Raw genomic sequence first — 27,757 nt, forward strand, 5'->3', positions numbered from 1 at the left:
TTGAAGTACATAGCCAGGCTTGATCACCGTTGGAACAAGAAACAGCGCAAGAAAAATGAGAATTAAGTAAAATAAGTAATAATTAATTAACTCTACCTCTCTCTCTCTCTATTGAAAAGTAAAATATAAATGGGGGGTCTAATTTGATCATCACGGATGGTTTGTGAAATCTAATCTAACCCTAGCTTTTCTTTTTTTGTCAAGATATAATTTAAGGGTGGGACGTGCCTGTTGTTTTCACTACAGATACATGACCCTATCCGTCAACGTCTGGCATGGGGCAGCGTTGAGCCCGCAGGTACCCAAAATCAAAACAAACATGGAAATGGCGGTGGCTTATTGCGCCAGATGGAAGGCGCACAGGATCACAAACTCTAATAGGCTAGAAACCAGAAATGAAGAAATATTTCGTCTTCCGAAAATGACCACTACTTTCTCTGCTACCATATTAATTCATGCTTATTATGTGTTCATTAATTTAGATATTTCAAATTCATCCTATGTGCTAATATTTCAAGCTCTATTTTTGCATTATTTATTCATTTTTTTCCTTTACCTCTCTCGAAATGTATTACACGCACAAAAGATCTCTAGATATTTTGAAAATTTTAAGAATTTGAAGATAGAATTGAAACGAGTTGAAGAGAAAAATGGGTTCTGAATACTTATCTCTTTTTTTGTAACTCTCTTTTCACACTCCGCAAGTATGATAATATATAATCAAAATAAGAGTGGGAAACGCCTAGATGATGCAGTGAGAGAATATTTGAAAGTTTACAGTGCTGGAACATAACCTAATCAATAGCACCAAATACTGTACACATGTTTATGACCAAAAGGGGAAAGAATTGACAACGAAGAACTCTAGATCTGAAACATGTTACATATATGTGTGTGTATCAAATGGGTACGGTGTTAATGGAAAGTGTCAAAGTGATGATGTTATATGAAAAGGCACTATGATACGTAAGAGCATTATTTATCAAGAGAATGCTATGAGTCCCGTACCACGGAACATCATAAGTATTGTAAGGTTTATCCACTAGACTAGTATTTGGGAAAATGACATTGAGGTCTCACAGAACCAAAAATACAACAAAAAGGTCCTCTGAAATCCCATAATTTTTCTAAAGTCCCAAAGAGACTTAGATGCAATTTTCAGAATCTGGAAATTACCCTCTTGCCCTGGCCCTGTTATCAGAAAAAGAGACGGGAGAAGTTCATTTGGTGAGGATTTCCCGCGCAAAATTATCATGGAGAAGCTTCTGTAAATGCGAGGATTTCCATGGGTGAAGAAGATGTTAAAGCTTCTATAAATGCTAGGAATATGACAAATTTTCAGGTGTGGAACTTTCTTTTCTCTCCTCTTCTACCTTTCTTGACAGATTGTGCATTTGTTTGGGAATGAGAAATGAAAAAATCGTTTTTGCCTTTGGTATTTCAAAGTTTTTGTTTTTGGTTTAAGATTCAGAAGTTAATGAATGGAAAAGCTGTGTTTTTGGTTGGTGTGTGTTGTGATTTAAGTTGGGTGTGTAGAATGATAATGGGTGCTTTGTTTTTGGGTTGTTTTTGGGTGGTTTTCCTCTGTTCTGACGTTAGTTTAGTGGCAAAGGAAGAAAAAGATGAAGGTTAGTGAGGGTAGAAACCCTTAGCATGAAATGGGATTGTGTTGTCAATCAGGCCGCGATAGTTGTCAACGCGTGCCGTGATAGTTGTCAATATAGCTCCTTAAGTTGTCAATGACAGTTGCGTGCTTCTTGATGCAGGTTTAAGTTACTGATGGCGAGTACGTCTGGAAAACATCTATTTTGCTTTGTTCACATAGGGGGAAAGTTTATAAATGATGGAGAAGATGATATGAGATATATGGGAGGTAGTGTAAGAACAACAAATATAAAAGAGGACACAAGTTATAAAGAATTGAAGGAGATTATATCATTAATTACTGGAAAAGAAACCAACTCATTTCTTTTAAAATTCTCAGATGTGTTTGATAAAAAAACTTTTGTGGAGTTGGTAGATGATGATGGGGTAGAACATTTGATAAAGTTCAATGAAGAAAGTGGTCATGTGTATGTAGAAGAGACTAGAAACAAGGACCACACAAAAGCAACAAAGGATAATACAATGGAGGAGCAAGATGTGTAAGTTTAGTTTAACAAATCTGTTATTGCCATTTCTTGGTATGTCAGTTGTTACTGTCTTACTATCAACTTGTCAATGCATGCACCCTGACTTGTTATTTCCTGCAGGATTGATCAATCATTTGGAGGTGTCAATGAATTGTCTATGTCTCCACCTACCTCATTTGATGTGATTGGAGAGCTATCATCAATTCCTTGTGCTGTTGAAATGATCCCAACACCTACACTACAAATGAATTCCACAAAATGGAAGGATTTGATTATTGGAGAAGGACAAATATTTCCAAATGCCACTCCTCTCCGAGAAACATTGTACAAGTACAGCCTATCCCAGAAGTTTTCATACCTTTTTATTAAGAATAATCAGCGAAAGATCATTGTGAAGTGTAAGGTTGATGGTTGTCCATGGTATATGGGTGCATATTCAATGGGAGCACATCAAGATACTGAGTTTTTAACTATCAGAACATATAAAAGTGAACACATTCATCATGCACAGGACAACTTAATTGTTTCTTACTCAGGAAGGTCAAATTTAGCTGCTTCAATTGTGATTGATGACTTGAGGTGCAATGTTGACAAGAGTCCTAATGAAATTAGAAAGGACTTGTATAAAGAATATGGAGTGCAATTGAACTATACTCAAGCATATAGGGTCAGGAAGAGAGCACTAACAGAATTACACGGTCGAGTAGAAGATTCTTATAAGGTAATCCCTTGGATGTGTGAGAGATTAATGGAAACTGATCCTGATACAGTTGCAAGATGGGAAGGCTCAGATAGCAACCGATTTGAGAGGCTTTTCATTACACATGGATGCTCAATTAAAGGCTTTGTGTAAGGTTGCAGACCAATTATTTATATAGATGGATGTCATTTGAGTGGTCCTTACAAAGGAACTTTATTATTTGCTTGTGCATTTGATGCAGACAATGAGTTGTTTCCCTTAGCATATGGTATTGTTAGCGAAGAAACAAATGATGAGTGGACTTGGTTTCTACAGAATCTGAAGGAGATAACCAGATCAGCATAAGTGACAATTGTCTCAGATCGGAGTAATGCTATCATCGGTGCTGTTAGGACAGTATTTGATGGTGAGAGACATGCTTTTTGCTATCGACATGTGAAAGAAAATTATAGTGCGCAGTATGTGAAAATCAATAGAGGTGTGAGACGAACCTCAGAAAATAACAAGGAGAATGCACTTAATTTACTTGATGGAATCGCATATGCAAAGCATGACAATGAGTTTAATGTTACAATGGGAAATTTAAGATTGTTTTGTCCACAATTGGCACAATGGGTTGAATCTCATGGGGATGTAGATAGATGGACGCAAAGTAAATTTCCTTTTAAGAGATGGGATAACATCACCAATAATCTTGCTGAGTCTTTTAATGCATGGATGTTGAAAGAAAGGAAGCATGCCTTGCTGGTTTTGATACAAGAGCATCAAGAGAAGTTGGCCAAGAAGATGGTTGCTAGCAAAATGGGGATGAGAAGCTGGAAAAATGATATAGGACCTAATATTGAATCAAAGTTGTCGGAACAAATAGTAAGAGGTGCGTATATGGAGGCAACATATTATGGTGATGACCATATTTCGGTGCAAACAATGCATGAGGGACGCATAATCTATGTGACTGTTGATCTTATTTCTCACAGATGCACATGTTTGGCATGGCAAATGAATGGAATACCTTGTCCACATGCGTGTGCGGCAATCAAGCTAGTTAACCGTAGAGTGTATGATTATATAGATGACTGTTATAAATTGTCCACACAGGAGAAAATATATGAAAATAGCATGAGGCCAATTGCAACGCATGATTGCCCATAGCCGGATGCACCTACTGTGACTCATATGCTGACTCAAACATTCTTGCATCCACCCATAACTAGAAGGCCTCCAGGAAGGCCAATGATTAATAGAATAGAATCTCAATTCCAAAATAAGAAGGTTTATCATTGTGGAAGATGCAAAGAGCCTGGACACACTGCCAAGACATGCAAGAACCCAAATCCCAGCTGAGAACATAATGAAATCAGCTATTTTTGTATATGAATGTGAAGGGAATATTTTGTAAATTGGTGTGAAGGGAATTTTTTGTAAATGGATACACACCAATAGTTAGTTTCTCGTAATTACATGCAACCCCTGTGTTTTTTTGGGATGGGTTGTGAAATAGGTGTAGTTTCATGTATATGAAGGTGTAAATGAAAGTTGACTATAAATTGGCATGTTAGATTCTGTTGTTATTTAAGTTGTCATTACCTGCACCCTGTATTGTCATTAGACCTGTTATGACTTGTCAATAGAGCACTGTCACTTGTCAATTAATTTGCTGATGTAAGTTGTCAATAATATGAATTCAAGTTACATAACTTGTTTTAGTAACATATGATATTTTCAATCACTCTGTCATATTATATTTTTGGTTATTTGTCATATATAATCATTATTAATGAAGTGACAATGGTGGCACTGTGACTTGTCAATGGTGGCATAGTGACTTGTCAATCATGGCACTAAGACTTGTTAATGGTGGCGTTGTGACTTGTCAATGGTAGCACTGTGACTTGTCAATGGTGGCACACTGACTTCTTGTTGGTGGCACTATGACTTGTCAATGGTGACACGGACTTGTCATTGGTGGCATTGTGACTTGCCAATGGTGGCACACGGACTTGTCATTGGTGGCAATGTGACTTGCCAATGGTGGCACACGGACTTGTCATTGGTGGCAATGTAACTTGTCAATGGTGGCACACGGACTTGTCATTGGTGGCAATGTGACTTGCCAATGGTGGCACTATGACTTGCAATGGTGGCACACCGACTTGTCGTTGGTGGCACTATGACTTGTCAATGGTGGCACTGTGACTTGTCAATGGTGGCATACTGACTTGTCGTGGTGGCACTGTGACTTGCCAATGGTGGCATACTGACTTGTCGTTGGTGGCACTATGACTTGTCAATGGTGGCACACGGACTTGTCATTGGTGGCAATGTGACTTGTCAATAGTCGCACTGTGACTTGCCAATGGTGGCACACTGACTTGTCATTGGTGGCACTATGACTTGTCAATGGTGGTACACGGACTTGTCATTGGTGGCAATGTGACTTGTCAATGGTGGCACTGTGACTTGCCAATGGTGGCACACTGACTTGTCGTTGGTGGCACTATGACTTGTCAATGGTGGCACACGGACTTGTCATTGGTGGCAAGATGACTTGTCAATCGTCGCACTGTGACTTATCAATGGTGACACTGTGACTTGCCAATGGAGCACCGTGACTTGTCACTGGTAGCACTGTGACTTGCCAATAGAGCAGAGTGACTTGTTAATTGAACATAACTCTGAGTAACACATTCTGAATAATTATATTTTAATATAAATATTACTTAACATTACAAATAAATAACACCTTCAGTTGTAAAAATTTTGAATATCAATTGTTAATATCCACATATTCATTTGTTATGAAATTGTTATATCACTTGTCATTAACTCATGTTATATTACTTATTAATATTACATAAATTTGTCGATATCAATAAAGATATAAAACAACAAAAATAAAAATGTGAGTTGTCCCCAAGAAATTGGTATCATAACATCTGATAACAAAGGTAATAATATTATAAACATAATTTGATCAGTTTATTACAAAAGGACCTATTGACCATTAAGCTATTGCCACTCATGGCTCACACCCTTAGGTGCCAATCATCTCATAACACATCCTGGCATAACAGAACAAAAAATTAATGGACTCTTCTATCTCCTCCTCTTGCTCTTGTTGAAGTCCGATAGCATTGACATCACTTCATCCCTATGTTCATTTTGTGGATGGGTAACCAACCACCACAAACAGCCAACCTTCAACTCTTGCAATTCATCATTGGAGTATCGTGGCATGGTATATCCTGCAGCATCACGAACAGTGCCATCCCACTCTTGTAGCCAAGAGAGGACATGAACTCCACATGAATCACTGCCAAGCAAATTCAATATGTAAGCAGCATGCAATTTTTATTGTGAACAAACACAACATAACACAATCAAATAGAACAACTACACTCACATATCATTCTGCACATAAACTTTAGCCCATTTCACTTCGTTGCCAATTTTGTCCTCATTGGCAAACAATTCTAGCTTAACAGCACGCAACATCGTATGGAAACAGTTCATCTGCAAAAAAAAACACATAATCAAAAGGTTTTACTAACAAGACAGCATCCAGTGACAAGGGACAGAGCATATTGTGACAAGTAACACAGCATCCAGTGACAAGGGACAGAGCATCCAGTAACAAAAAACAGCATCCACTAACAACTAACAAAGCATCCAGTGAGAAATGACAGAGCATCCAGTGACAAGTAACAGAGCATGCAGTGACAACTAACACAGCATCTAGTCAACTAAGCATCCATTGACAACTAACAGAGCACGTGATGACAACTAACACAGCATCCAGTGACAACTAACACAGCATCCAGTGACAACTAACAGAGCATGCAGTGACAACTACGCAGGCTGCTAGTAACAACTATAAAAGTAGTCATTGACAAGTATAACAGCAGCAAATAACTACACACAGTCTGTGTTGCCATAAACTGTTTGGGATTGAAGTGCCCTTTATTCGTCCTCTTTTTCTTCTTCGCATCACGTTGTTGCTCACCCCCTTTTTCTTTGCTTCTTCTTCCTCTGCTTGTAATCTCATGAATGTGATGCTATCAACCAAGGAGTCAAGGGCGTAGAAGGTCATGGTCTTTGTCTCCAAAACATAACAAAACCAATGATCTTCAAATAACGTAGGACCGAAAAGGAAATCGCAATCCCCTATATTGTACCCAATATATTTAGGTAATATTTCTCTTTCATGGTCCTCCCATTTCCATCTTAAAGGATTGGCTACCATCTTTTGCATGAAATCTGCAAAAAATATATGCCGGTTCACTCTCCCCTCTTTATCCTTTTGATCTCTAACAAATGTCTTTGCCACCATAGTCATAAACTGAAATGACAATATAAAGAAATTACAACTCTTTACCATCAAATAACTCATTCTAATGTTAACTATATACATGTGACTTACCCTATCGTTTATCCATCTTCTACGTTGGAGACATTGCAGCTCACCACGGGTTAGAAAGTATCCATACATCGATACAAAGTATCTAATATAAATAAAACAATTATGAAGTCAGTAAATTCTGTAACATAATATAAATTTGGACACCAAAACATAATACTTATTGCTTTTGGTCGTCTTCATCACACCTTGCTGTACACATGTCAAATAAAACTTGCCTATCATCCATTGTTCTCTTTTTTCCAGGCTTAGTTTTGATTTCCAGAAATGGAGACCTAAGAGCCTTGCCCTTGCTTATGACCCTTGTTGATTTCCTCACATATTTTTTCCCTTCCCCTTGCTTGTCTTCTTCATCTTCTTTGTCTTCTTCTTCTCCTTTGTCCTCTTCATCCTCTTCTTCTCTTCTTTTTTGTTCTTCCTCTTCTTTGTCCTCTTCTAGGTCTTTCACCTCTTCATTTTCTTCTTCTCTTTCACTTTCTTCTCCACCCATCTCCTTTTCTGATTGAGTTTTTTGTTCTTCTTCTTCATTTCTATCCTCTTCCGATTCAGTTCCTTCTTCCTCAATTTCCTCTTCCTCTGATTCACTTCCTTTGACCCCTTTTTCCTCTTCTGATTTAGATTCTTCATCATCATCTTTCTCCTCTTCACTTGCACTGCCACTATCCTTCATTAGTCTTGACTGAAGGGCCATCATCTCCTCTCCCAGCATTGACACTAATCGCGCATATGTTTTCTTGATCTCCTATACAAGTAAAATTCAGAACTTTAATATGTAAGCAACAAAAGAAAAAAAATGTACATTAAGCCTCCAAGTCCACATACCGGGTAAGTTAAATTTTTTGGATCAAAACTGGTGGCTTGACTAGCCGGATGCAATATTCCTTGATCGCTCTCCTTCTCCATGTTAACTCTTTGCTGCACTTTCTTTTCATCCCAAAATGCAAGAGCATGCTCAACATGTGAAGCTTTTGTTTCCCCCAGTGGAAACTTTTGTAGACAATACATCTGCATGTCACATGAATGATAAGTTAACAGCAGCCATTGACAACATTCAGACCATAAAATGAAATGATAACCGAAATATACAAATTATAATAGCACTTACTTGTAGGAAGTATAGACAACCTAGCACATTCTTCTTCTTTTCAGTCAACTTGCCTTTTTCTAATTGTTTTTTGTACACTCCAATGCCCTTGTATAGTTCATTCAGCACATAAGATGACCAATCAAATTGACCCAATCTATCCTTTGTTGATAGTATGACCTTCAACAAATAATCAATGACACAAATACTGGCATTAGGACGCAACAATGTTCCCAATGCATACATGACAAACAGCATCTCAAAATTTTCATCTTGTTTGTCCTCGGTCAACAATGACGCTATCTTCTTATATGGAACATTACCATACACAACCCTCCATTGCTTGAACACTTCATCTTCACCACTCATAGCTACGTTAATCTCTTCTCCCTTTATTGGCAGCCCCATAAAGTCATGCACATCATTTGCCCTCATTTTCCTTCTCTTCCCTCTTATGGAAATGCTTTTTGTTGGAAGGTCGAATGCACACATAAACTCTCCACACAATTCTCTTTGAATTGTCTGGCAACATACTTCAATCAACTTATCAAAACCTATCTTTTTTAACCTGTCCATTAGTTCCTTCCTTTCTTTGATATGCTTGCAAACTTGGATGAACTGTTTAGGTGCACATCTTGTGTAGAAAGGAACTATATACTTTTTGGACTTTGTGGGAGCTCTTTGTTCCTTGGCCCTTTTACAATATTCCTCTTTTTGTTGCTCAGATAATTTGTCCCAAGCATTTCTCACATGCTGATTCCTGGATTCAAGTGATTCGTACTTCCTCGAGCTTTTCTTATGGAATTCCTCTGTAAACAAGGCATAACCAGAAAAATTACAGCTTCTTTGTCCACTTTTGTTGGTTCTATCCTTTCCCATCTTCTTAACCTGCAAAACAAGACCAGTACAATGAACTTCAATTCTTCTTAGATTCCTACTCAACTTTTGCAGAGATGCAAAGCTTCCTAGATATAGAAAAGAAAATTGATTTAAAAGCACTACCAAATAAAGAAAAAAAAAATCTGACACTTGAATGCAGATGTGGCATGATAACAAATGATGGATCAAATTAAAAGTGATGGATCAAACAGCACTAAATCTATTCCTATAAATAAAACCATCAATCATGCCAAAATTATTTCTTGCTACATTCAAAGATATGATCAAATAAAAATCAAGTAATTATTTTCCTGCTTTTCTGTTTTGCTTCTTGTTTCAAATCATATACAAATTACATCAAACCCTTCATGCACTTACACCAAACGATCCTGTTCTTCTTCATTAAAAATCTGATTTCACTATTACTATAATTAGCATTCAGTATTAATTACACATATTGTTGGAATGGTGTCTTTAAACATGTGAGGAAGCTTCAGGCTTGGTTGCATGAAATCAATCACTTAGTACTACTCATGAACATCATAACAACAAAAAGGGAGATTTCTTTCCAATTGTTCTTGTTGGCACAAATCCATTCATTTATATGAGATTTGTGATAAATATACAAACTTTCTGGCAACTCTGCTCAAATCCTTAACCCAAACTCTTTCAGAGTAGAGCAAACTTCTCACACTACTTCTAGAAAGATATACCAAAATAATGATGCATTTGGATGGCTGCATAATGCATATTTCAGACGCAATCATCAATATGGAAATAGAAATCCCCACAAAGGAATATAGTAAACATTACAGAGCATACAATCTTCACAAATACTTTGAACTCCAAGCAAGGCATATCAACTATTCAGCCTCATTTTTGTAACTTTAACAATCCCAAGAAACTTACTAATTGCTAAACTAATCTTCTCAGGTTTTGCTAATACCAGATATTCCAAAATTTGATGCAAATACTGAGCAATGATCAAATGCAACAACAAACAAGCTATGGTTTTTCTGATTCATACGTGTTTACCTTCTTCACTGTCGACAATGCTTATGTCTGCGAAAGCAAATTTGAGAATAACAGCTCTGCTTCAAACACCGAACAATGCAGCAACCAGGACGAGCTCCACCTCACTTCAAACGCCGACGAACGTAGCCACAAGGATGACCTCCACTTTAAACACCAAGACGAGCTCCACTTCGCTTCAGACACCCATGAACAGAGCCACCACGACCAGCATTCAAAGACTTCGGTCACGATTTTCGGCGGTTTGTGAGTGGATTTTGAGCACCACGGTGGGTTGTGACCGGATTTCCAGCAGGACAAAGGCACCCAGACAATTTCGAATTTCTTCGGTCCAACAAAAATGCCACCACGACGAGCATTCAACGACTTCGGGTCACTATTTTCGGCGGGTTGTGAGTCGATTTTGAGCACCACGGTGGGTTGTCACCGATTTTTCAGCACCGCAAAGCCATCGAGACGATTCAAATTTCTTTGGTCGAACAAAAGAGCCACCACAACGAGCATTCAACGACTTCGGCGGGTTGTGAGGGGAATTTGAGCACCACGGTGGGTTGTCACCGGATTTCTAGCAGCACGAAGGCACAACACGGTTTTAGCTTTCTTCCGTCGAACAAAAAACAGAGGCTCTAATCTCCTTTTAGCATTTTTGAATCTCATAGGCAAGGGCAAGAGAGTAATTTGTGGATTCTGAAAATTGCATCTAAGTCCCTTTGGGACTTCAGAAAAATTATGGGATTTCAGGGGACCTATTTGCTGTATTTTTGGTTCTGTGGGACCTCAATGTCATTTTCCCTTAGTATTTTGGGATTAGACTCTTCTTTTCCGCTACTGCATATCGGTAAGCTAGCTAGCTAATGAAAGCATGAAAAGGCGTATGGGGTTAAACAAGATGAGGAAGAATGTTTCCAGAAGTATATATACACGGTGGAAAAGAATCATAAATAACAAAGAATGTAGAAATGTTGTTGTGAAGGAATAGAAAAGTGAGGGGTCGATATATATAATAGCTGGTGGCAAGTGGAGAGATGGGGGAGTGATCATGTGGTGAGTAGTGATTGGTGCCCAGAGCAAGAGAGATTAATTTATGACAAGTATAGCAGAAATGGGATTCAGGAGTCCGTCATTTCAAGGAAGGCCCAATGTCCCTTTCCTTGTTCTTTCCCCTTCCATGGGTCAACCGCCACCTTCCCCTTCAAGTTTGAAAGCTCTGCTCTTCTTTCTTCTTCTTTTTTTTTTTATTTTTCTTCTTTTACCTACATATTCTGCTTCACTATTGGTTAATATTATCAACGATCCTAATTATGAGACCCCATTTATAGTTTACGAATAAAGTCTTATAATTAGGATCAAAGGTAGTGTATATCTTACCTTATCTTTTTTTACATCACAATTACCACTTTTACTTGATTTTATAGGATATTCTAAATATAGAAACCTAAGTTGCTCTTTTGAAGCAGAATTTTTTCGGAGTTTCCCTACGTTCTTCCCCATAAATAGTTTTTTTTTTCCTTGGCTTCATCACCTGTACATGTCAAATATAAAATGTATGAGAAAGTAAGAAACTGCATGGGAATACACCCCAATTAGTAAATAAAATCAAGGCAATACAACCTACCTCCAACAATCAATGGAATTAATATTGCGTTTGCCAACAAATTATTAAGCTGCGTAATAATAGATTGTTTAAAGGTACATTTGTGAGTTTCATTAATTGGCTGTAATTTGTAAAATTTATGATTCCTCAAAAATTCAGCAATATAATACGATATCATCCTCAACAAAGCACGGGAATAAAGCTCCATGAACTCAAGCTCAGATCCGTCAATAATGGATAATAAAATTTTGTTCCTTTTAAGTTTTTATTTTTAACATTTACAACTGAATATTTTTCTCTAAAAATTAGCTTTATTACAACATGAGAGACGGAGAGAGGTATGAGGAGGGGGTATTTGGGATAGCTTTTCAAGAGTGATTTTACAGAGTTTGAAATAAGTATAAGAGAGTAGTTTTGTCTTAACTTATGTAAAAGCTTTTTTTTAAGTGATTTTGGAGAACAACAAACACCCTCGAAGTCCTATATATAATCAATCATTTGCAAAATTTAAAACTTTTGATCAAAAGCAGGCAAGAGAGGATAATAATTAGCTATAGCTATCCATTATATACAGAGCATTCTGGCCAAATAGATAAAATTTCAATTAGTGCATCAAAGTCGCGGGTTAATGATTTAGGTGAACAACGTTGATGGTATCTATACGTTTGATATATTTAGAATCTTAATTAATTGATTAAACAAAGTGGCAACAGATAAGAAAAATCATGTTCTCATCTGTCTCACTTTTTGAGTCATTCATTTATAAGATTGTATGAATGTCATCTCAACCGCATGTTCCCCGAAATTTAAAAGATCAATTAGGGCTTAGGACGCATTAATTCAAAGTGGCTCAGCTGCCGAACAAACCCAACTGCTACCTGAGTTGTGAGAGCTGGCCATCGGGTTGGGGTGAAAGTAATCTGTTAGAGATATAATAAGAATTACTCCCTGTTTTAATTATAAAATTTTGTTTATAGCCTATAAACAGGGTTTTGTAATTATGACCGGTACGTTGTTTAATTTGAAACACTAAATTATGCATTGTATTTAATATATGATACAAATATGTGCATTGGATCGATATTATTAAGACAGATCTAATGGTTTTCTTTCTTCTAATCTGTTGTTAATATAACTGAGCAAGGGAGAAACTCTTAATTCTTAAGTTCTTCATGAGTTTACTTAAACTTTCAACTAGGTAAAGTAACCCCGGCCTGCTGGTACATCGAACTTGGGTTTAAAAAAATTTTGAGAGAACGAAAAACATATTTAAAACAGAAACGAAGACCCAAAGAAAAAAGGGAAAGAAAATAACCAAGACATACTACTATTGTGAATTTATCCTGATTTAACATTGACGAGCCAGCTTCTACAAGACAAGAAAACCTAACTTTGTCCTTCCTAAGTCCCAGTGTATCCATCTAAGTTAATGCAAATTAAATTAATAACGTACTGTAAAATCAAATGAGTAGGTTTTTGTCTTAAAAGCAGCAGAAATCCAGCCACTTGCTTTAATTGGGTCACACACAACTCACAGATTAATTGACATCGGATTAGATCGTCTCCTACCATATAGTACTATTTAGTTAACATGTAAAGATCCTTTAGTTCAAAATATTGAATGGGCAAACTTATTTAATTTTCACATGAGGCTTTCTCTGGCCATGTGTGCGTCTATCTAAACGAAAAGATTAATTGAATTTAATTTAAAAATAAGTAGGTGGGGCGGGATTGAATGGGCTTGTCCAATTAAATGAAGGATGCTTTCGTCGATCAAAAGATATACTCCTCCGGTCCTAATTATAAGACCCAATTGACTTATTTGAGGAGATTAAGGAAGTAAGTTAAGTTGGTTATTTATAATAAATAAGTGTTGTCATTCTTAAAATATCCTTACTAATTAAGTATATTGGCTTAAACTATCATTATTAGAAGGATTATCTTGGAAAAAAATGCATAAATATAAGAAACAAAATGGATTGGGTCTTATAATTAAGACTAAATAAAAAGTCAAATTGGGTTTTATAATAAGGACCGGAGGAGTATTATTGTAGATAGAGCAAGAGCATGACTTGTCCCATCCAACTTGGTTTCGCTTTGTAAACATTGACATGATATGATACGATCGATAGGGAGTGGGAGTGTTATGTGGATGACATCTGAGTATTTTTCACTTTTTATTCAATTAGAAAGATAAATATAAATTGCCTAAGGGTTAGAAAACAAGTTGCCCAGCATTCACTTACATAGTAGTTTTCATGCTACTAAATTATAATTTCACCAACATTTTTTCACTTTTTTGTTTTTGATTCGGGATTGCTTGGATTACTTTTTAAAAGTAATTTTGTTTTGATTGGTATAAAAATATTTTTTTAAAAGTAGTTTTCCAAACTCCTCCGAAGAGTCATCACACGCACATAGCAGTGAGGGTCTCTTTTCTGCTAGTAACCTGTTTGTTTTTCATATTTATTTATTATCAGGTTGCTTTTCAGATCTAAAAGGTCGCCATCTTATAGAGCAATAATTACAGACTCTGGATGTTTAATTAAAAATTGTGCATGTGAGCTCAACACTCTGCAATTTTTGAATTAATTATCATTTAATATGATATAAACTTATAAAAATATATTAAATAGTTTTATATTGTAGAAAATTTCAGCTATATAATTTTGCTTTCTTTTCTTCAGTTAACTGTTAAAAAGATATAAAAATGTAAAATAATAATTAATATTTCAATGAAATATTTAAATCATAACTATTTGCAAATAAAACTAAAATTTTAAAATTATGTAAATTTTTATTTGGAAGTTTGACTGGATGTCAACTTTGACTTCGAATTCACGCAAGATAATCTTTAAAATAACAGTGATTTTAAAACACGAGGCCCCAGCAAATCCTTATAGTGAGACATGCCACCGATAACTATTATATGTTATTAATTACAGGGATAATTAATCTACAGTTCTTTATAGTTTCAACTAATTTTGAATCAAGTCTTTATAGTTTTTTTTTCTTTTTATCAGGTCCTTATACTTTCATCTGTTTTTAATTAGATCCTTGTATTATTTTTCTTTTTATCAAGTCCTTATAAGTTCACCTTATTTTTAATTAAGTCCCTGAATTTTTTATTCTTTATTTTATAAATTCTAATAGTACTATTATATAAACATAAAATAGTATATATTATTTAATATTAGTTTATAAACAATAATATTCTAAAGATATTGAATTATTATAATGATTTTAATTTCTTCAAAAAAATTTCCTGAATTAATTAATTCCATTACTTTTTTATTACATAATTATTAATTTAATTTAATTATTAATATTTTATATTTCAATATTAATCTATTTAATTAAGCTTATATTTAATTAATAAATAAAAATTAAAACTATATGGACCTGATTAAAAATTTAGTGAAATTATAAGGACTTAATTAAAAGAAAAATAAATACAAAGACCTAATTAAAAAAAGTAAAAGTATAAGGACCTAATAAAAAGAAAAAAACTATAGGGATCTGATTCAAAATTCGTTGAAACTATAAGGACTTGCGGATTAATTAACCCTTAATTATATTGATTTTTATGGTGAATCTTTTATGTTATTTTCTTATAATTTTTAAGGAATATATAAATCTTAATTTATTCTATCGCAACGAAAAAGAATCATTTTATACTATTTCAAGAAAAAAGGGAGAAGAATCTGGTTTAAAAAATTCAACGATGATGTGAATTGTGAGGCGATACTCCTGTCTACAACGTCGTTATCGGGTGTGTTAATGAAGAAATAGATGGCTAACTTCTAACTACTACTTCTCAATAGTCAATGCAAAGCGCAGCTGGTAGCTCTATTCCCAGCAATGTCGGCGACTCTCCATATTGGTGCCCAGAGAGAGTAAACAAAACTTTAATCAGGTCCTAAAAAATAGATTTAACTAACTTAAAGTGTATTGAATATTGATAACTGAACTTTCAGTATAAAAAATGACAACTGATTTATGTTGTTTATTATCAGTAAAACTTTCTAATAATTAAATTCTTTTTTTTGGACCTCTTGCTAATTTTCCGAAACTTTAACATGCAATATAATGAATAAAGGGGGATTGATTTAAATATTAAAATGAAAATCTAATCCAAAACAAAAGGCATGCTAAAAAAGATATATGCGAAAAATTAGAGCAATCTCAGAAGTATCAATATATAATAAAATTTGCATACAAGTCCTGAGTCATAAATAACAGTACAATTCATCTCAAACGTTAGAAAAAGTGCGCGTTTAGATTGTTTCCAATTTATTTTTTCTTTTTTTTGTAGTTTAAAGTTATACAAATAGATTTGTAAAATTCTTAAAGTAATCTAGCATAACCTTATCCAGTGGGCCTCAACTTGTCCAACAAGAAAGGCAGCCTTAATTGCACTTTTAATTTGAAAACCATAATTGACAAATGGGCCAGTTAATTATTTTTTTTAGGAAGAATTGCACTGAAATCTCAAGAAAGATAAATAATTATTAAAAAGCTTCAATAACAACATGAGTAGCCTGTAATAATAAGTTTTAAAGTGGAGAATGAAAACCTCTAGAACTTGTTTTGTAATTTTTTTCCTTCCTTGAGACCTTATTATAATTTTTTTCTATTTTTTACCTCTACATTTTGAAACACGAAAATTCAAATAAAATGTAATAATTGTAAGGCACCATATGGTTAATAATACAATTCTTTTATAAATCTATACAATATAGAAGATTCACTATATAAAATAACATCATAATAACTCCCTTTACACAATTGTAAATATTTCAATCAAAAAATTATTATCTGATTTAAACATATTAAAAGTGAAAGACCTATGTTAACATTTAACAATGTTCATTATTATATCCATCATATATATTACTTTAAATTCTAATTTATTCTTATTTTTTTCAAAATAGTTAGAAATTTAATATATTTTTATTTTTAAATACATATATAAAATATGAACCAATATTTAATTCATTATTGATATATAAACACATCCATTTGTTGTCCAATTTCAGGGTTGTTAATTATTATGATCACAATGAATGTGATTGGAGGCTAAGTCGGAAAGAAACCTCATTATATTGATGCAATCATGCATGCAAAGGTGCTCATCATCTTGTACTATGGTTGGACTTTTTTAACACTTCTGTCTGTGGGTAGAAAGATAGTAATTACCACATCAGACATATGCATACTCATATACAGATATTATATGCATGCATATTTAAAAAATATTAAAAAATTATTGATGAAAAATTCTCTATTGCAAAATTTATTATTCAAAAGTACCTGAAATTTGTCTAAAAACTTGTGCAATTTATTTTCAGTGAATACAACTTTGCTTTAACTATATGCATGCAACCTATTCTCAACCATGCAGCAAACAAAGATTTGGACATAGATAAAAATAATGTTGCATGTAATTGAAGAAGAATTGCACTGACGGGTTGAAAATGAATTTTACAATGAAGAATTTTTTCTCTAATCTTAAAAAAAAAAACATTTATAAAATTTATCAAAATTGGGCACCATGAGTTTCAGACACGCCGTGAGGGTGTGGGGTGCACTCCAAGGACAGTGGGTTGGGTTAGATGCCGATGGCTTCGTCGATCTTAGGCAAGCAGCTGTGTGGGGGTGGTTTCATTCAATACCTTATATGGTTACGTTTCTTTTCGCTAAATATATTATGGAGTTGATTGTCCTGGTAAAATGTTAAATGTATATATAATTGTGTTTTTATTCTTATTAATAAAAATATGCAAATAATTAAGTGAATGTTAAATCTAAATATTTGTACAGAAGATATATACATATATATATATATGTATGTATATATTCGATGATTTAGGTAGGCTGACATGAACTGATCATTTGGGTCACTATGCATACCTACTACTTAGGTTTTTATTATTTGTCAGGAAGGGGATTTTGATTTTTTTTTTTATTTGTTACTTGTATAATTTGTAAAATGCTTAATTTTTAATTCTCCTATTAATTATAATGAAGATAAAGAAAGAGGAAATGAGTAAAAGAAAATATATTAATATATAATATTTCTTAACAAAGATAAAAATAAAAAATTTCATCTATTTAGTGTTTCTCTGTTAGAAAAATCTTTGCAAATGACAAATAATAAGGTCCAAGAGTGATATAAGTTAAAAGTACTAGTGGAGAAAAGGACAAGGTTTTGTAATTATTTCAAATGACCTCTGCTCGCCTCGCCTGCCTTCCATAACATTTTCAAGAGCCTATACATTACTTTTTGTAGCCTAAACATATCATGACCCTCAACAATTACCAAACTCAACGACTGATCATTCATCTTATGGTTTGCTTCTAAATCCAAATCCCCCGGTGCCAAATCCAAATCGCCAATTTGAGGGCATGGTATTTTATGCTTTGTATTATATTTTAGCCTAATTTAATAGTAGTAATTAGAATAAAATAATTATTAGTGCAAGTAGTAGAAACAATAATAAACATACCAATTTAATTGCTATCAACACCAACATCAACATCAATCTCCATAGTATACGTAGAATATCAAATCAATAGTAATCATATTCATTACTCCAGAGTCTTTTTTATTCTCATTAATATAAGGGGCGGAAAACTATTTGCAGAAACTAAAAAAATCTGTTTGATTTAGTTAGATTTAAGTTTCCTCGTATCCAGAATTCCTTGCCTGACTTACATATGATGGTATTATGCAATGTATATACACAATTTAATGATTCTAAGCAAGATAATTATGTATTCTCTCTTTCATCTCTAACGAATGCAAATTTTTGGCCAAAAAATGCATCAAGTCATTTTTTCCCTTTATATTTTGGACCACCGCAAGCTTAAAAAATCTTCCTACGAAAAGGATTGGAGTTTGTGCACGTAGTAACCCCATCTAGCTTTAGTGGCCAGTTGGTGTTATTAGTGACAAATTAATGTTGAAAATCTTCAACAAATAAGGATAAATAAACAAAAAGAGGACACTAGAGAGACAATTAAAGCCACCCTATGATATCACAGTGAAAATGATCACCCTTATAACTCCATATGATCTTATGTCTTCTGGCTGTTGACGTAATTCTGCTATGTAAATTATATAAGCGATGAAGATAATGGTATGGGCACTAATATCATCCTGAGAAATTGGGTCAGAAGAATTGGTGGAGATATTTAGTAAGGAGGGGACGGATAAGTTTTCTGTAAGCAGTTTCAGTTGGATGAAAACTATCCCAAAACACATATTCTGAATCATCGGCGCATGTCTGTTGGAGATGATTGCACAACTCTGCTACCTCTATTTTGCCTGTGCCACAACATCCGCGGTCCCCAACTTTGAACCCTGCACATTAAATACACATATTAGATCAAATGCCTCCAAATTCCAAAATTAATGAATAATTAATGGCCTGATTGTTATTACCATATTGCCGGTAGTTGACGATTAAATCAAGCAGAGGGCTGTAAACATCAATGTAAACAATTCTGCTGCTGGGCAATTGGCTATTAAGGGAAGCCATCTCTTTGGAGAGCTTGGAGTTAAACAACTCCGCTGCCTCGTTGTATGTGTCTACACAGTTTCTTTCTACTCCTCCAGCTAATGTTCTCTGAGATGGAACACACCCTATTGGCGGCGCACTGAACACTCCAACTTTTCTTACACCCACTTCGTATAAATCCTTTCAATTCATCATGCAAATCCTTTAATAATATTTATAAGTTTCGAACGAATGGTATGATTCATTTAGTGTTGACTCCATATATGTGTGGAGGTACCTTTACTAAGTCAGAAGCAGAAGTGACCATAAGATCAGTGTAAGTAGGGACATCATACTGGACTTGTCTAGCGTGAGAGAGGAAGTAAGTGTTGGAAATGTCATTACTGCCTGCTACCACGAAAACGAAGCTGTTCGATATGATGAAATCGCTTCTGTCTTCTCCAACAAGTGCTTTTAGCCTCTGCTTGTATTGTCGAAGCAATTCTACTTGATCAGACAGCGATATAGCTGACTGGTTCGGTGGAAATATATTCAATATGCAGTTAATTAGTTGATCAAACCCAAAATGGAATAGAGAAGGTAGATATATACTCCTTTGGTCCTTAATATAGGGCTCATTTAACTAATTTGATTAGATTAAGGAAATTAGATAAGTTAGTTAATTATAAGAAAAGTCATACATTTTTCTTAAAATACCATAATTATCTTTCTTAATACCCCTTCTCCCTCTTCTACTTGATTATGGTTGAGGAAATATCTATAAAGATAATTTAGAAAAAAACATTGATAAATATGAGAAATGGGTCTTATATTTAGTATCAAAACCAAATCCTATATTAAGGATTGGAGGAGTAGTAATTAATTAAGAAAAGGATATGTGAGATTGAGAAATTACGGCTAATTTGGAGGTCAAAGGATCATATCCGCAGCCACCCGATGCAAAACACACGCCTGTGGGCAGATCCTGAGGTTGCAGATTCGGATCCAAATATGCTGGCAGCAGTTGCTTGATTCCCAATTCTTCCACTGACACAATAATATTGTTGCTTATTAGTTGTAATTCCCAACGAATATACCCTACTTGCTTTGCACTCTTCTTGAATGTTTGTTTTCCAAATTAATGAAGTATTCGGTGATATTTTCTTAGACTTCAAGGAATCTATGTAATCTTGAGCAAATCAGAAACCCCCCGTTCTCTCCACCCTCTTGTCACCACGTGATTCAAACTGAAACCTATTATATATTTATGTGTGTATTAATTTAATTATGATCCTCCCCAGTTCCCATGTATCAAAATATTACCTCTAGTTCTTGATGTTAAATTTCCTCTTAAATATCAAATTTTAATTTATTTTGTTATCTTCAAAATTTATAATTTCTTCTCTAAAGTATTCATATTAATCGTAAATGGTTCTTACAAGGATAGTTCCAATATAGATGATTAAATAAGATAGTTTAGGAAAGCGAACATATATTTTTTTATAAATAACTAATTTAATTAGTTTTTTTAATATTTCAAATTAATTATTAATCTCTTATATATATTGAGAACACACTGGAGGTAATATACAGTAAGGTTGTAATTTGTGGCAGCAACAGGTGGTGCAGCAAACAAAATGACATTGACTGAATTATATGTTACTAGTGATGAGTATATCATGCTACGACGTCATGCATCTCGTTAAAGTTTAATGGCAATTTACAATTTTTTCCTTTGCTGCATAGGGTGGTGAAATAATGATGTCCAATTTTAATCAATTCTTAGAATTGCTTAAATTATTTTTAAAATCACATTTGATCCCCTCTTAATATATTTAATAGTGTTATTATAGTTAAACTTTTTAATCAATTCCATCCAATCTTGAATACAAGAATTAAATAGCTAATGCATGTAAATTGATAAATTTAGGCAAATCATATAGTTGTTTTAGTTGTTTGAAAAAAAAAGAAGCCTTGTTTTACTTAAGATACATAACTGCATTTGACTCATTATATTCACGTTTCAGGGAGTAATAATAGGGTAATCTGAGAAAAACAATATATATGAAAAAAAAAAAAAGAGTCGATTGATACAATCTTATATCTATAATTAAAACAAACTCTCAGCTAGCTCATTTACATTTAGAACTTGACGAAATATAAAATTTATTGTGAAAATAATAAATCATGAACATTTGTCTCATCTAAAACTCCATGTAATATTTGAAAAATGTGTCTAATTGAATTTAAAATGTAAAATTTATAGTACGTAAAATGATGCTTAACTAGAAGCAGCAACGCACCATAACATGCGCTCCATTCTTTTGACTTCATATGTCTGCTAGGAGGTGGCCTGCCTTTATCATTTTATTAAAAAAAGAATTACTAAAAGTTCTTAATATAAGAACTACATTCAATTTGGTTTTAAATCTAATTTACTTTATTTTCATATTTATCTACTTTTTCTAAAGTAGTCTTAGTAAATGCACATGTTAAAGATTTTATTGAATGGTAGTTTTACCTAATGTATTTGATTAAAATGGTATTTTAAGAAAGACAACATATATTTATTACTAATAATTAATTTAATTAATTTTTTTAATATGCTAAAATTAATAAATTAGCTCTTATATTACTCACGTCATGCACATCATCACTTAATGTATTATCGTGTTTAATGTACTCGTAAACCTTTGTCCTTTGATAATATATATAAGATATAGATTTTTATGATGATCATGGCTTCATTAGACACTAAACGCACCTTGTGATTAACCTTCACGTCAACATAACCACCCCAACCACTTCGGACAGAAATTAAATACTGTGTATTGAATGACAAAATCCAAGTTTAAAGGGTTGAGAGAAAGAGTTTCGAATTTGCAACAGAAACAAACAAGAAAAAGATTACTGTGGAGAAGAAAGAGAGTACCAATGAGATCGGAGGGAACTTTTCCGTTGCCGAACCGACCGGTGGGGATGCCTCCTTCGAAGTCCTTGCCATAGGGCCTGTAATTGCATCGAGCCAACGTCGTCGGGTTGTAGTTATTGTTCCCTGTGTCCATTATGGAATCTCCGACCACCAACACCGCCGGTACCGTCGCATTTTCCGGCAGCTTCACCACCCCCTCCGTTTTCCACCATAGCACTGATGATGATAACAGTACAATCATCACCACCCCAAACACTTCCGACAGTCTCTCACTGCCACGTACTGCAACCATTGCACCTGCTTCGTTGCTTTTTGCTCTTTATTCTCTACACGTTCATATGATTGGGGATTGCACCGGTGATTTTTCCTCCACCTCAAATCTCTCATTTTGGGTTCCCTGTTGCCTTCCTTTATGTACAGTCTCTCTCTCTCTCTGTGTGCGCGCTTTTAGGTCAATCTCATTTATTGCACGTGCATTAAATCAGTTCATCTAACATACTGGCATTTGAAACGTATGGACGTGATTGCGTGTTTCTTTGCGTATATAGCCAGACCGCGTCTCAGAGTCAGAAGTCAATAAATCCAGCCCATACCACGTTATTTTGCTCAGTTACTTTTAAGTCATATTAATATATTATTGCAGTTCTTAGGTTTTTTTTTTTTTGGCCGAAGGCAGTTCTTAAGTTGATTGCCACGACTTTCGGAATATAAAATCACGTCAGAAGAAACTCGTTGTTGTTCTTAATTTTGTCTCCCTGTATATTAGCTTGGTAGAAGAAGAAAACGCCTAAGGGATCTATGCATACTACCTCCATTCCTTAATACTACTTCTAATCTTAATATAAAATTAGTTAACTAATTTGAGTATATTAAAAAAATTAGTTAAATTAGTTATTTATAATAAATGAGTATGAAAATTAGTTAAGTACTTAAGTCAGTTATTTATGATAAATGAGTATTGTCTTTCCTAAAATATTTTCGTTAATAAAATGTATTGTCTAGAACTACTATTATTATAAGGATTATCTTAAAAAAAAAGGTAAATACAATAGACAAAATAGATTGGGATCTTATATTTAGGACCAAAATAAAAGTCAAATGATTTTTTATGTTAAAGACCAGAGGTAGTATAAGAGTTAGCTGATTAATCTGAGTAGGTTAAAAAAGTTTGTTAAGTTAGTTATTTGTAATAATTACTTATCTGATCCTATTTATAAGTCACTTTTAACATGTTTCACAAAGACTAAGAAAAACTTTAAATTTCATTAACTTTCATTTAAAAGCATACCACTTTTCAACTTTATTCTTATTTAATATACATTATACCTCATATAAATAAAATCAACACAAAAAGGTAAAATTATATATCTATATAAAAAAATTTCTCTCAATGCCTTATAAATATGATCAAAAAATACATTCTCTTTTTACCTCATAAACAGGACCAGAGGAGTAGTAGATGTTAGTCTTTTTTAAAATATCTTAAGCTAATCAAATGTATTGATTAGAACTCTCATTGTTGTAAAGACTATCATTAAAAAAAAAAAAAATAAAATGAATTAAACTCTTATATTTAAAACTAAAATAAAAATTAAATAAATTTTTATACTAAAGAGCTGAGGTAGTATTAGCTTGCCGACGTGTGAAGCTGTGAAATCTCTTGTTCTTCGGATAATTCACAGGTTTCCATTTTTGGCCGATATCGAGTTCGGTGGCCTGTGGCGATTTATGAGATCTCTCAAGGATGGGGATGCAGATGTGCGCCGCATGGCTTGGGATTTGGGATTTTTAATGAAATACCCAATCTTATAAATGTGTCTTTTTTTATTATTAGATTCTAAATAAAATAAACGATGTTTTAATAACGTAGGTTAATAAAATAGTACTATAAAAAATTACTTTAAAATATCACTCATTTGTTTTAAAATCTAATAATCAGAAGAAAAAATATTAAAAAAGAGGTTGGAATATTACAGAGAACATTAGCAAAAAAGGCACATTAAAGACCTCAAGTGGTCGGAGCAAGAGAGAGACTAGACGAGTGCATCTGGAAAGTCAGAAAAATTGGAAAATCGGCCGGTGGGAATGCCTCCCTGAAAATCTTTACCACGAGGGAAATCAAACTTCATCAGTGTTCCAATAATGTTGTTCTTAGTTTTATCCAGAAATATAACGAATTGCCAAAAGCCAGTGATCACCGCCGGGCGGTGGAGCTGAGCTGTCACATTTGGCGGGAGCTTCACCAATCTCTTGGTTTGCCAGAAAACTGTGTAAACGTTATTATTAACTGCTGTGACTAATATAAGAGTTAATTGACTAATCTGAGTAGATTAAGAAAATTAATTAAATTAGTTATTTATAATAAATAAGTAAATATTAACTTGCGTAATTTAGTACTACCTTCGGTCCAAAATATAATACCTTGTTTGATTTTTATTGTGGTTCTAAATATAAGACTCCAGTCCATTTTATCTCTCATATTTATGTAATTTTTTCTCAAGATGATCCTTTTAACAATAATAGTTCTAACTAATACCCTTGATTAGCAAGGATATTTTAGAAAAAATAATACATATTTATTACAAATAATTAACTTAATTTTTTTAATCTTTTTAAATTAGTCAGTTAGCTCCTATAATTAGGATAAGAGGTAGTATAATTTTTGACCAAAAAATACGTAATCATCATCATCATTCACTAATGGCTAATTGGAGAGATTATGGGTCACTTGCTGCCTGCTTGGGTGTGATTTCTGGCCCACTGGGTTGTGGCCGCCTTGCAGGACCTGAGTAGGTCTGACCAAGGCCGCCGGGGCACATGACTTCAACTGCTTCAATAGTTTATTATCGTTGCACAAAATTTAGCTGCGAAGGCAGCACATGATTGGCTTTAATTTCCAACCGGAGCTGACACATGCATAACATATATGGGAACAGTTGAACGTATGGTTTGATTAAAGTGAAGTCTCGCAGCTCATTCTGTTGGGAAAATCTGCAAAATTAACAAAATTTTTGGTTCAAGATGCGTGGCAAAAACACGTCTTATACTCTTCTAGTTCTCAATATACAATCTAATGAATTAATTTGAGTCAATTAAAGATGTTAGTTAAATTAGTTAATATAACATGTATTTTTTAAAATAATATAAGTATTTTTCTTAATTGCCTCTCTTTTTTTCCTGCTTGATTATTACCTGAGAAATATTAATAAAGTTAATTTAAAAAAATTGATAAACATATTAAATATATCTTATATATATAACTAACGTTATATCAACTTAGGTCATACGTTAAGTACCGAAAAAGTATTATGCAATCCTCAATGATTTAGAACGTGACACTCCTCATCAAAATTAAACAAGTTCTTCCAGTAGAGCGAAATATTAAAAAAAAAAATCAACAAATAAAAAGTTTATTTTTTCCATTCAAATGGAATGATAGGGAGGGTATTTATGGATAATGAAAAAGGTGTCATAAAACTAACATAAATTTCTGGATGCCTCGGTCAGACCGTGGAATCAGGCAGCCTGTGGACTGTGGAGGCGTAATTCGAGACGAGAAGGGAGAATGGATCACGGGTTTCGGACAGGGGCTTGGATTATACCATGTAGTGGCGGCAGAGATAAGGGCAATTAAGGTGGCACTGCAAGTGTGTGCAGAGCTGAATCTCAAGGATATTTGGGTCTTTTCAGACTCATTGGAAGCTATCAATGTCCTACTCCGTGACAGCGGAGGAGATCATCCTCAGACCTGAGATTGAGGAAACTACAAATATGTTATACGGGGATAGCGATGTGAAGTTAGCCTACGCAAGGCGAGAGGAGCTACAGTGTGCTGATATACTTGCACGAGAGGCCCATATGGACGAGGATCAGAGGGTACTGCTACCTGAGATACCCAAAAGTTGTCGAGCAGAGGTACTTCGTGACCAGCAAGGGATGGAGGAAACGGTCTAGCCTCCATGCTGCTTCTTTTCGTCTTTCCTCAAGCTCAGACTTGCCGTTTGTAACCAAAAAAAAAAAAAAACACACATATTTAGAATTGAAACCCCAAAAGGCATAAGAGAAAACTCATACTCAGTTCCTGGTTTATCATGTTTTGATTGAAATCAGTTCCTGTAGTCATATATACGGTAGTATTCTTTAGAAAGTCCCCCTTATAAATTACTCCGTCAGGGGCGTTACTCTTCACAATGATAAAATTACAAAATGGCTCGAGGACATGCGGAGCAAACGGCGTGAAAACATACGAGTGGCTTGCGGTTCTTCTGCCTCCACGGAGCTCCGCATCAGAGATCAGAACAGGGGAATTTCCTTCCTCCCTCATCTGTTTCTTCGTATCACACTAGCTTGTAGTATAAACAACTAAAAATCCCACCACTCTACGGTGACAGGCCTTTCTCGTCTCCCTCTGCTTCTGCTGAATTGTTATTTGCCCATGCAGCCTTTTTCCTCAATCGGCAGTGAGGAAAAAGAGGAAGTGAGACCAAGAGAAGTACGGAACAGCCCTTCTACATGCTACTGTAATATGGACGATGAAGATAAGATTACAATTGGGAAAAGATGATAAATTAAATGAGCTTAGAGTACGTTACAGCTGAATTGGCCCTCCGTATTTGGAAAGCTCTTGCATCAGACACATAATATAACTGAAGTAATCTTCCTGCATATCTGGAATAATGCTTCTTCCTTGACAAGGTAATGCGTCTCTTTATATCCTCAGCAACCACAAGAACGAGTAAGCTACTAAGGTGCTCTGTCAAACTCTGTTTTTAGGATCAGAAACAGAGGTAAACCAAAGAAACTAGGGGCTTTCTGTGCTGTACTAAAAATATTGATCTAAGGGTTAGTAAGGGCTAGAAAAGGAAGAAGAGGGAAGAGGATGAGAGGATTTTTATTTTTGGCAAACAAAAGAAATAACATTTAAAAACAAACGAAAGTTCTACGGACTGAAATTCAGAGACAGCGAAACATAAACAGCAATACTGAAACTAGCAGCAACTCGTCCAAAATCCAACGGCAGCCTAATTGAATAATCCTTTGATAACAAGATCTGCAGTTGCAAAAACCCAATCATCGGACACAACCCTTTTAAACAAGATTTAATATATTAGCACTAACCCAATCTATCGCTGTATTTGTTTCCCTTCCACTCCTACCTCGCAAGTTAATCTGCACATTGATTTGATAATGAAGTTAAATACTCCGGTTCTAAACGTAATACCTTTATATATAAAATCTTTATATTAGTGTGTATAAGAGTTTTACATTTAGGATCGGACGAGTAATCATACAAGTTTTTATTAATTACTAATATAAAATATATGCACTTACAGTATATATTAAATAATGATAATGAATTCAAAGAGTCAATATTTGTCAACTCTTGCATTTATATTCCCCTCACTCCTAAACATAGGAATTAGCGGAAATGGATACTAAATATAAGATATTAATAGTTAAAATTATTTTTATTAATTACATGCAT

At 34.2% G+C, this 27,757-nt stretch overlaps 1 protein-coding gene and 1 long non-coding RNA gene across 2 annotated transcripts; both read right to left on the minus strand.

The window, feature by feature from the left end:
• Positions 1 to 18,801: 18,801 nt before the first annotated feature.
• LOC114740650 (GDSL esterase/lipase EXL3-like) lies at positions 18,802 to 22,945 on the minus strand. Its single transcript, XM_028928842.1, has 5 exons — positions 22,273 to 22,945; positions 20,257 to 20,387; positions 19,639 to 19,872; positions 19,286 to 19,541; positions 18,802 to 19,204 (listed from the first exon to the last, which is right to left on the minus strand). The coding sequence occupies exons 1-5, from the start codon at positions 22,562 to 22,564 to the stop codon at positions 19,014 to 19,016; spliced, it is 1,104 nt and encodes a 367-aa protein (XP_028784675.1). The 5' UTR covers positions 22,565 to 22,945; the 3' UTR covers positions 18,802 to 19,013.
• A 2,711-nt stretch (positions 22,946 to 25,656) lies between these two features.
• LOC114740655 (uncharacterized) lies at positions 25,657 to 27,340 on the minus strand. The gene is made up of 2 exons (XR_003739703.1): positions 26,520 to 27,340; positions 25,657 to 26,265 (listed from the first exon to the last, which is right to left on the minus strand). It is a non-coding gene; the product is annotated as an uncharacterized LOC114740655 (long non-coding RNA).
• Between the last annotated feature and the right edge of the window lie 417 nt (positions 27,341 to 27,757).

Source organism: Neltuma alba, unplaced genomic scaffold (genome assembly GCF_004799145.2).
Source record: "Neltuma alba isolate B1F8T4 unplaced genomic scaffold, ASM479914v2 tig00003186_pilon, whole genome shotgun sequence".
Lineage (NCBI taxonomy): Eukaryota > Viridiplantae > Streptophyta > Magnoliopsida > Fabales > Fabaceae > Neltuma > Neltuma alba.

What these genes read in the sequence shown, in the direction of transcription:
- LOC114740650 (XM_028928842.1), bottom strand. Translation starts at nt 22,564, where the DNA reads ATGGTTGCAGTACGTGGCAGTGAGAGACTGTCGGAAGTGTTTGGGGTG. An exon ending in CTTTGACCTCCAAATTAGCC is followed by an intron (nt 19,873 to 20,256) that starts GTAATTTCTCAA and finishes CCACCGAACCAG; the next exon opens with TCAGCTATATCGCTGTCTGA. An exon ending in CGTCAACTACCGGCAATATG is followed by an intron (nt 19,205 to 19,285) that starts GTAATAACAATC and finishes TTTAATGTGCAG; the next exon opens with GGTTCAAAGTTGGGGACCGC.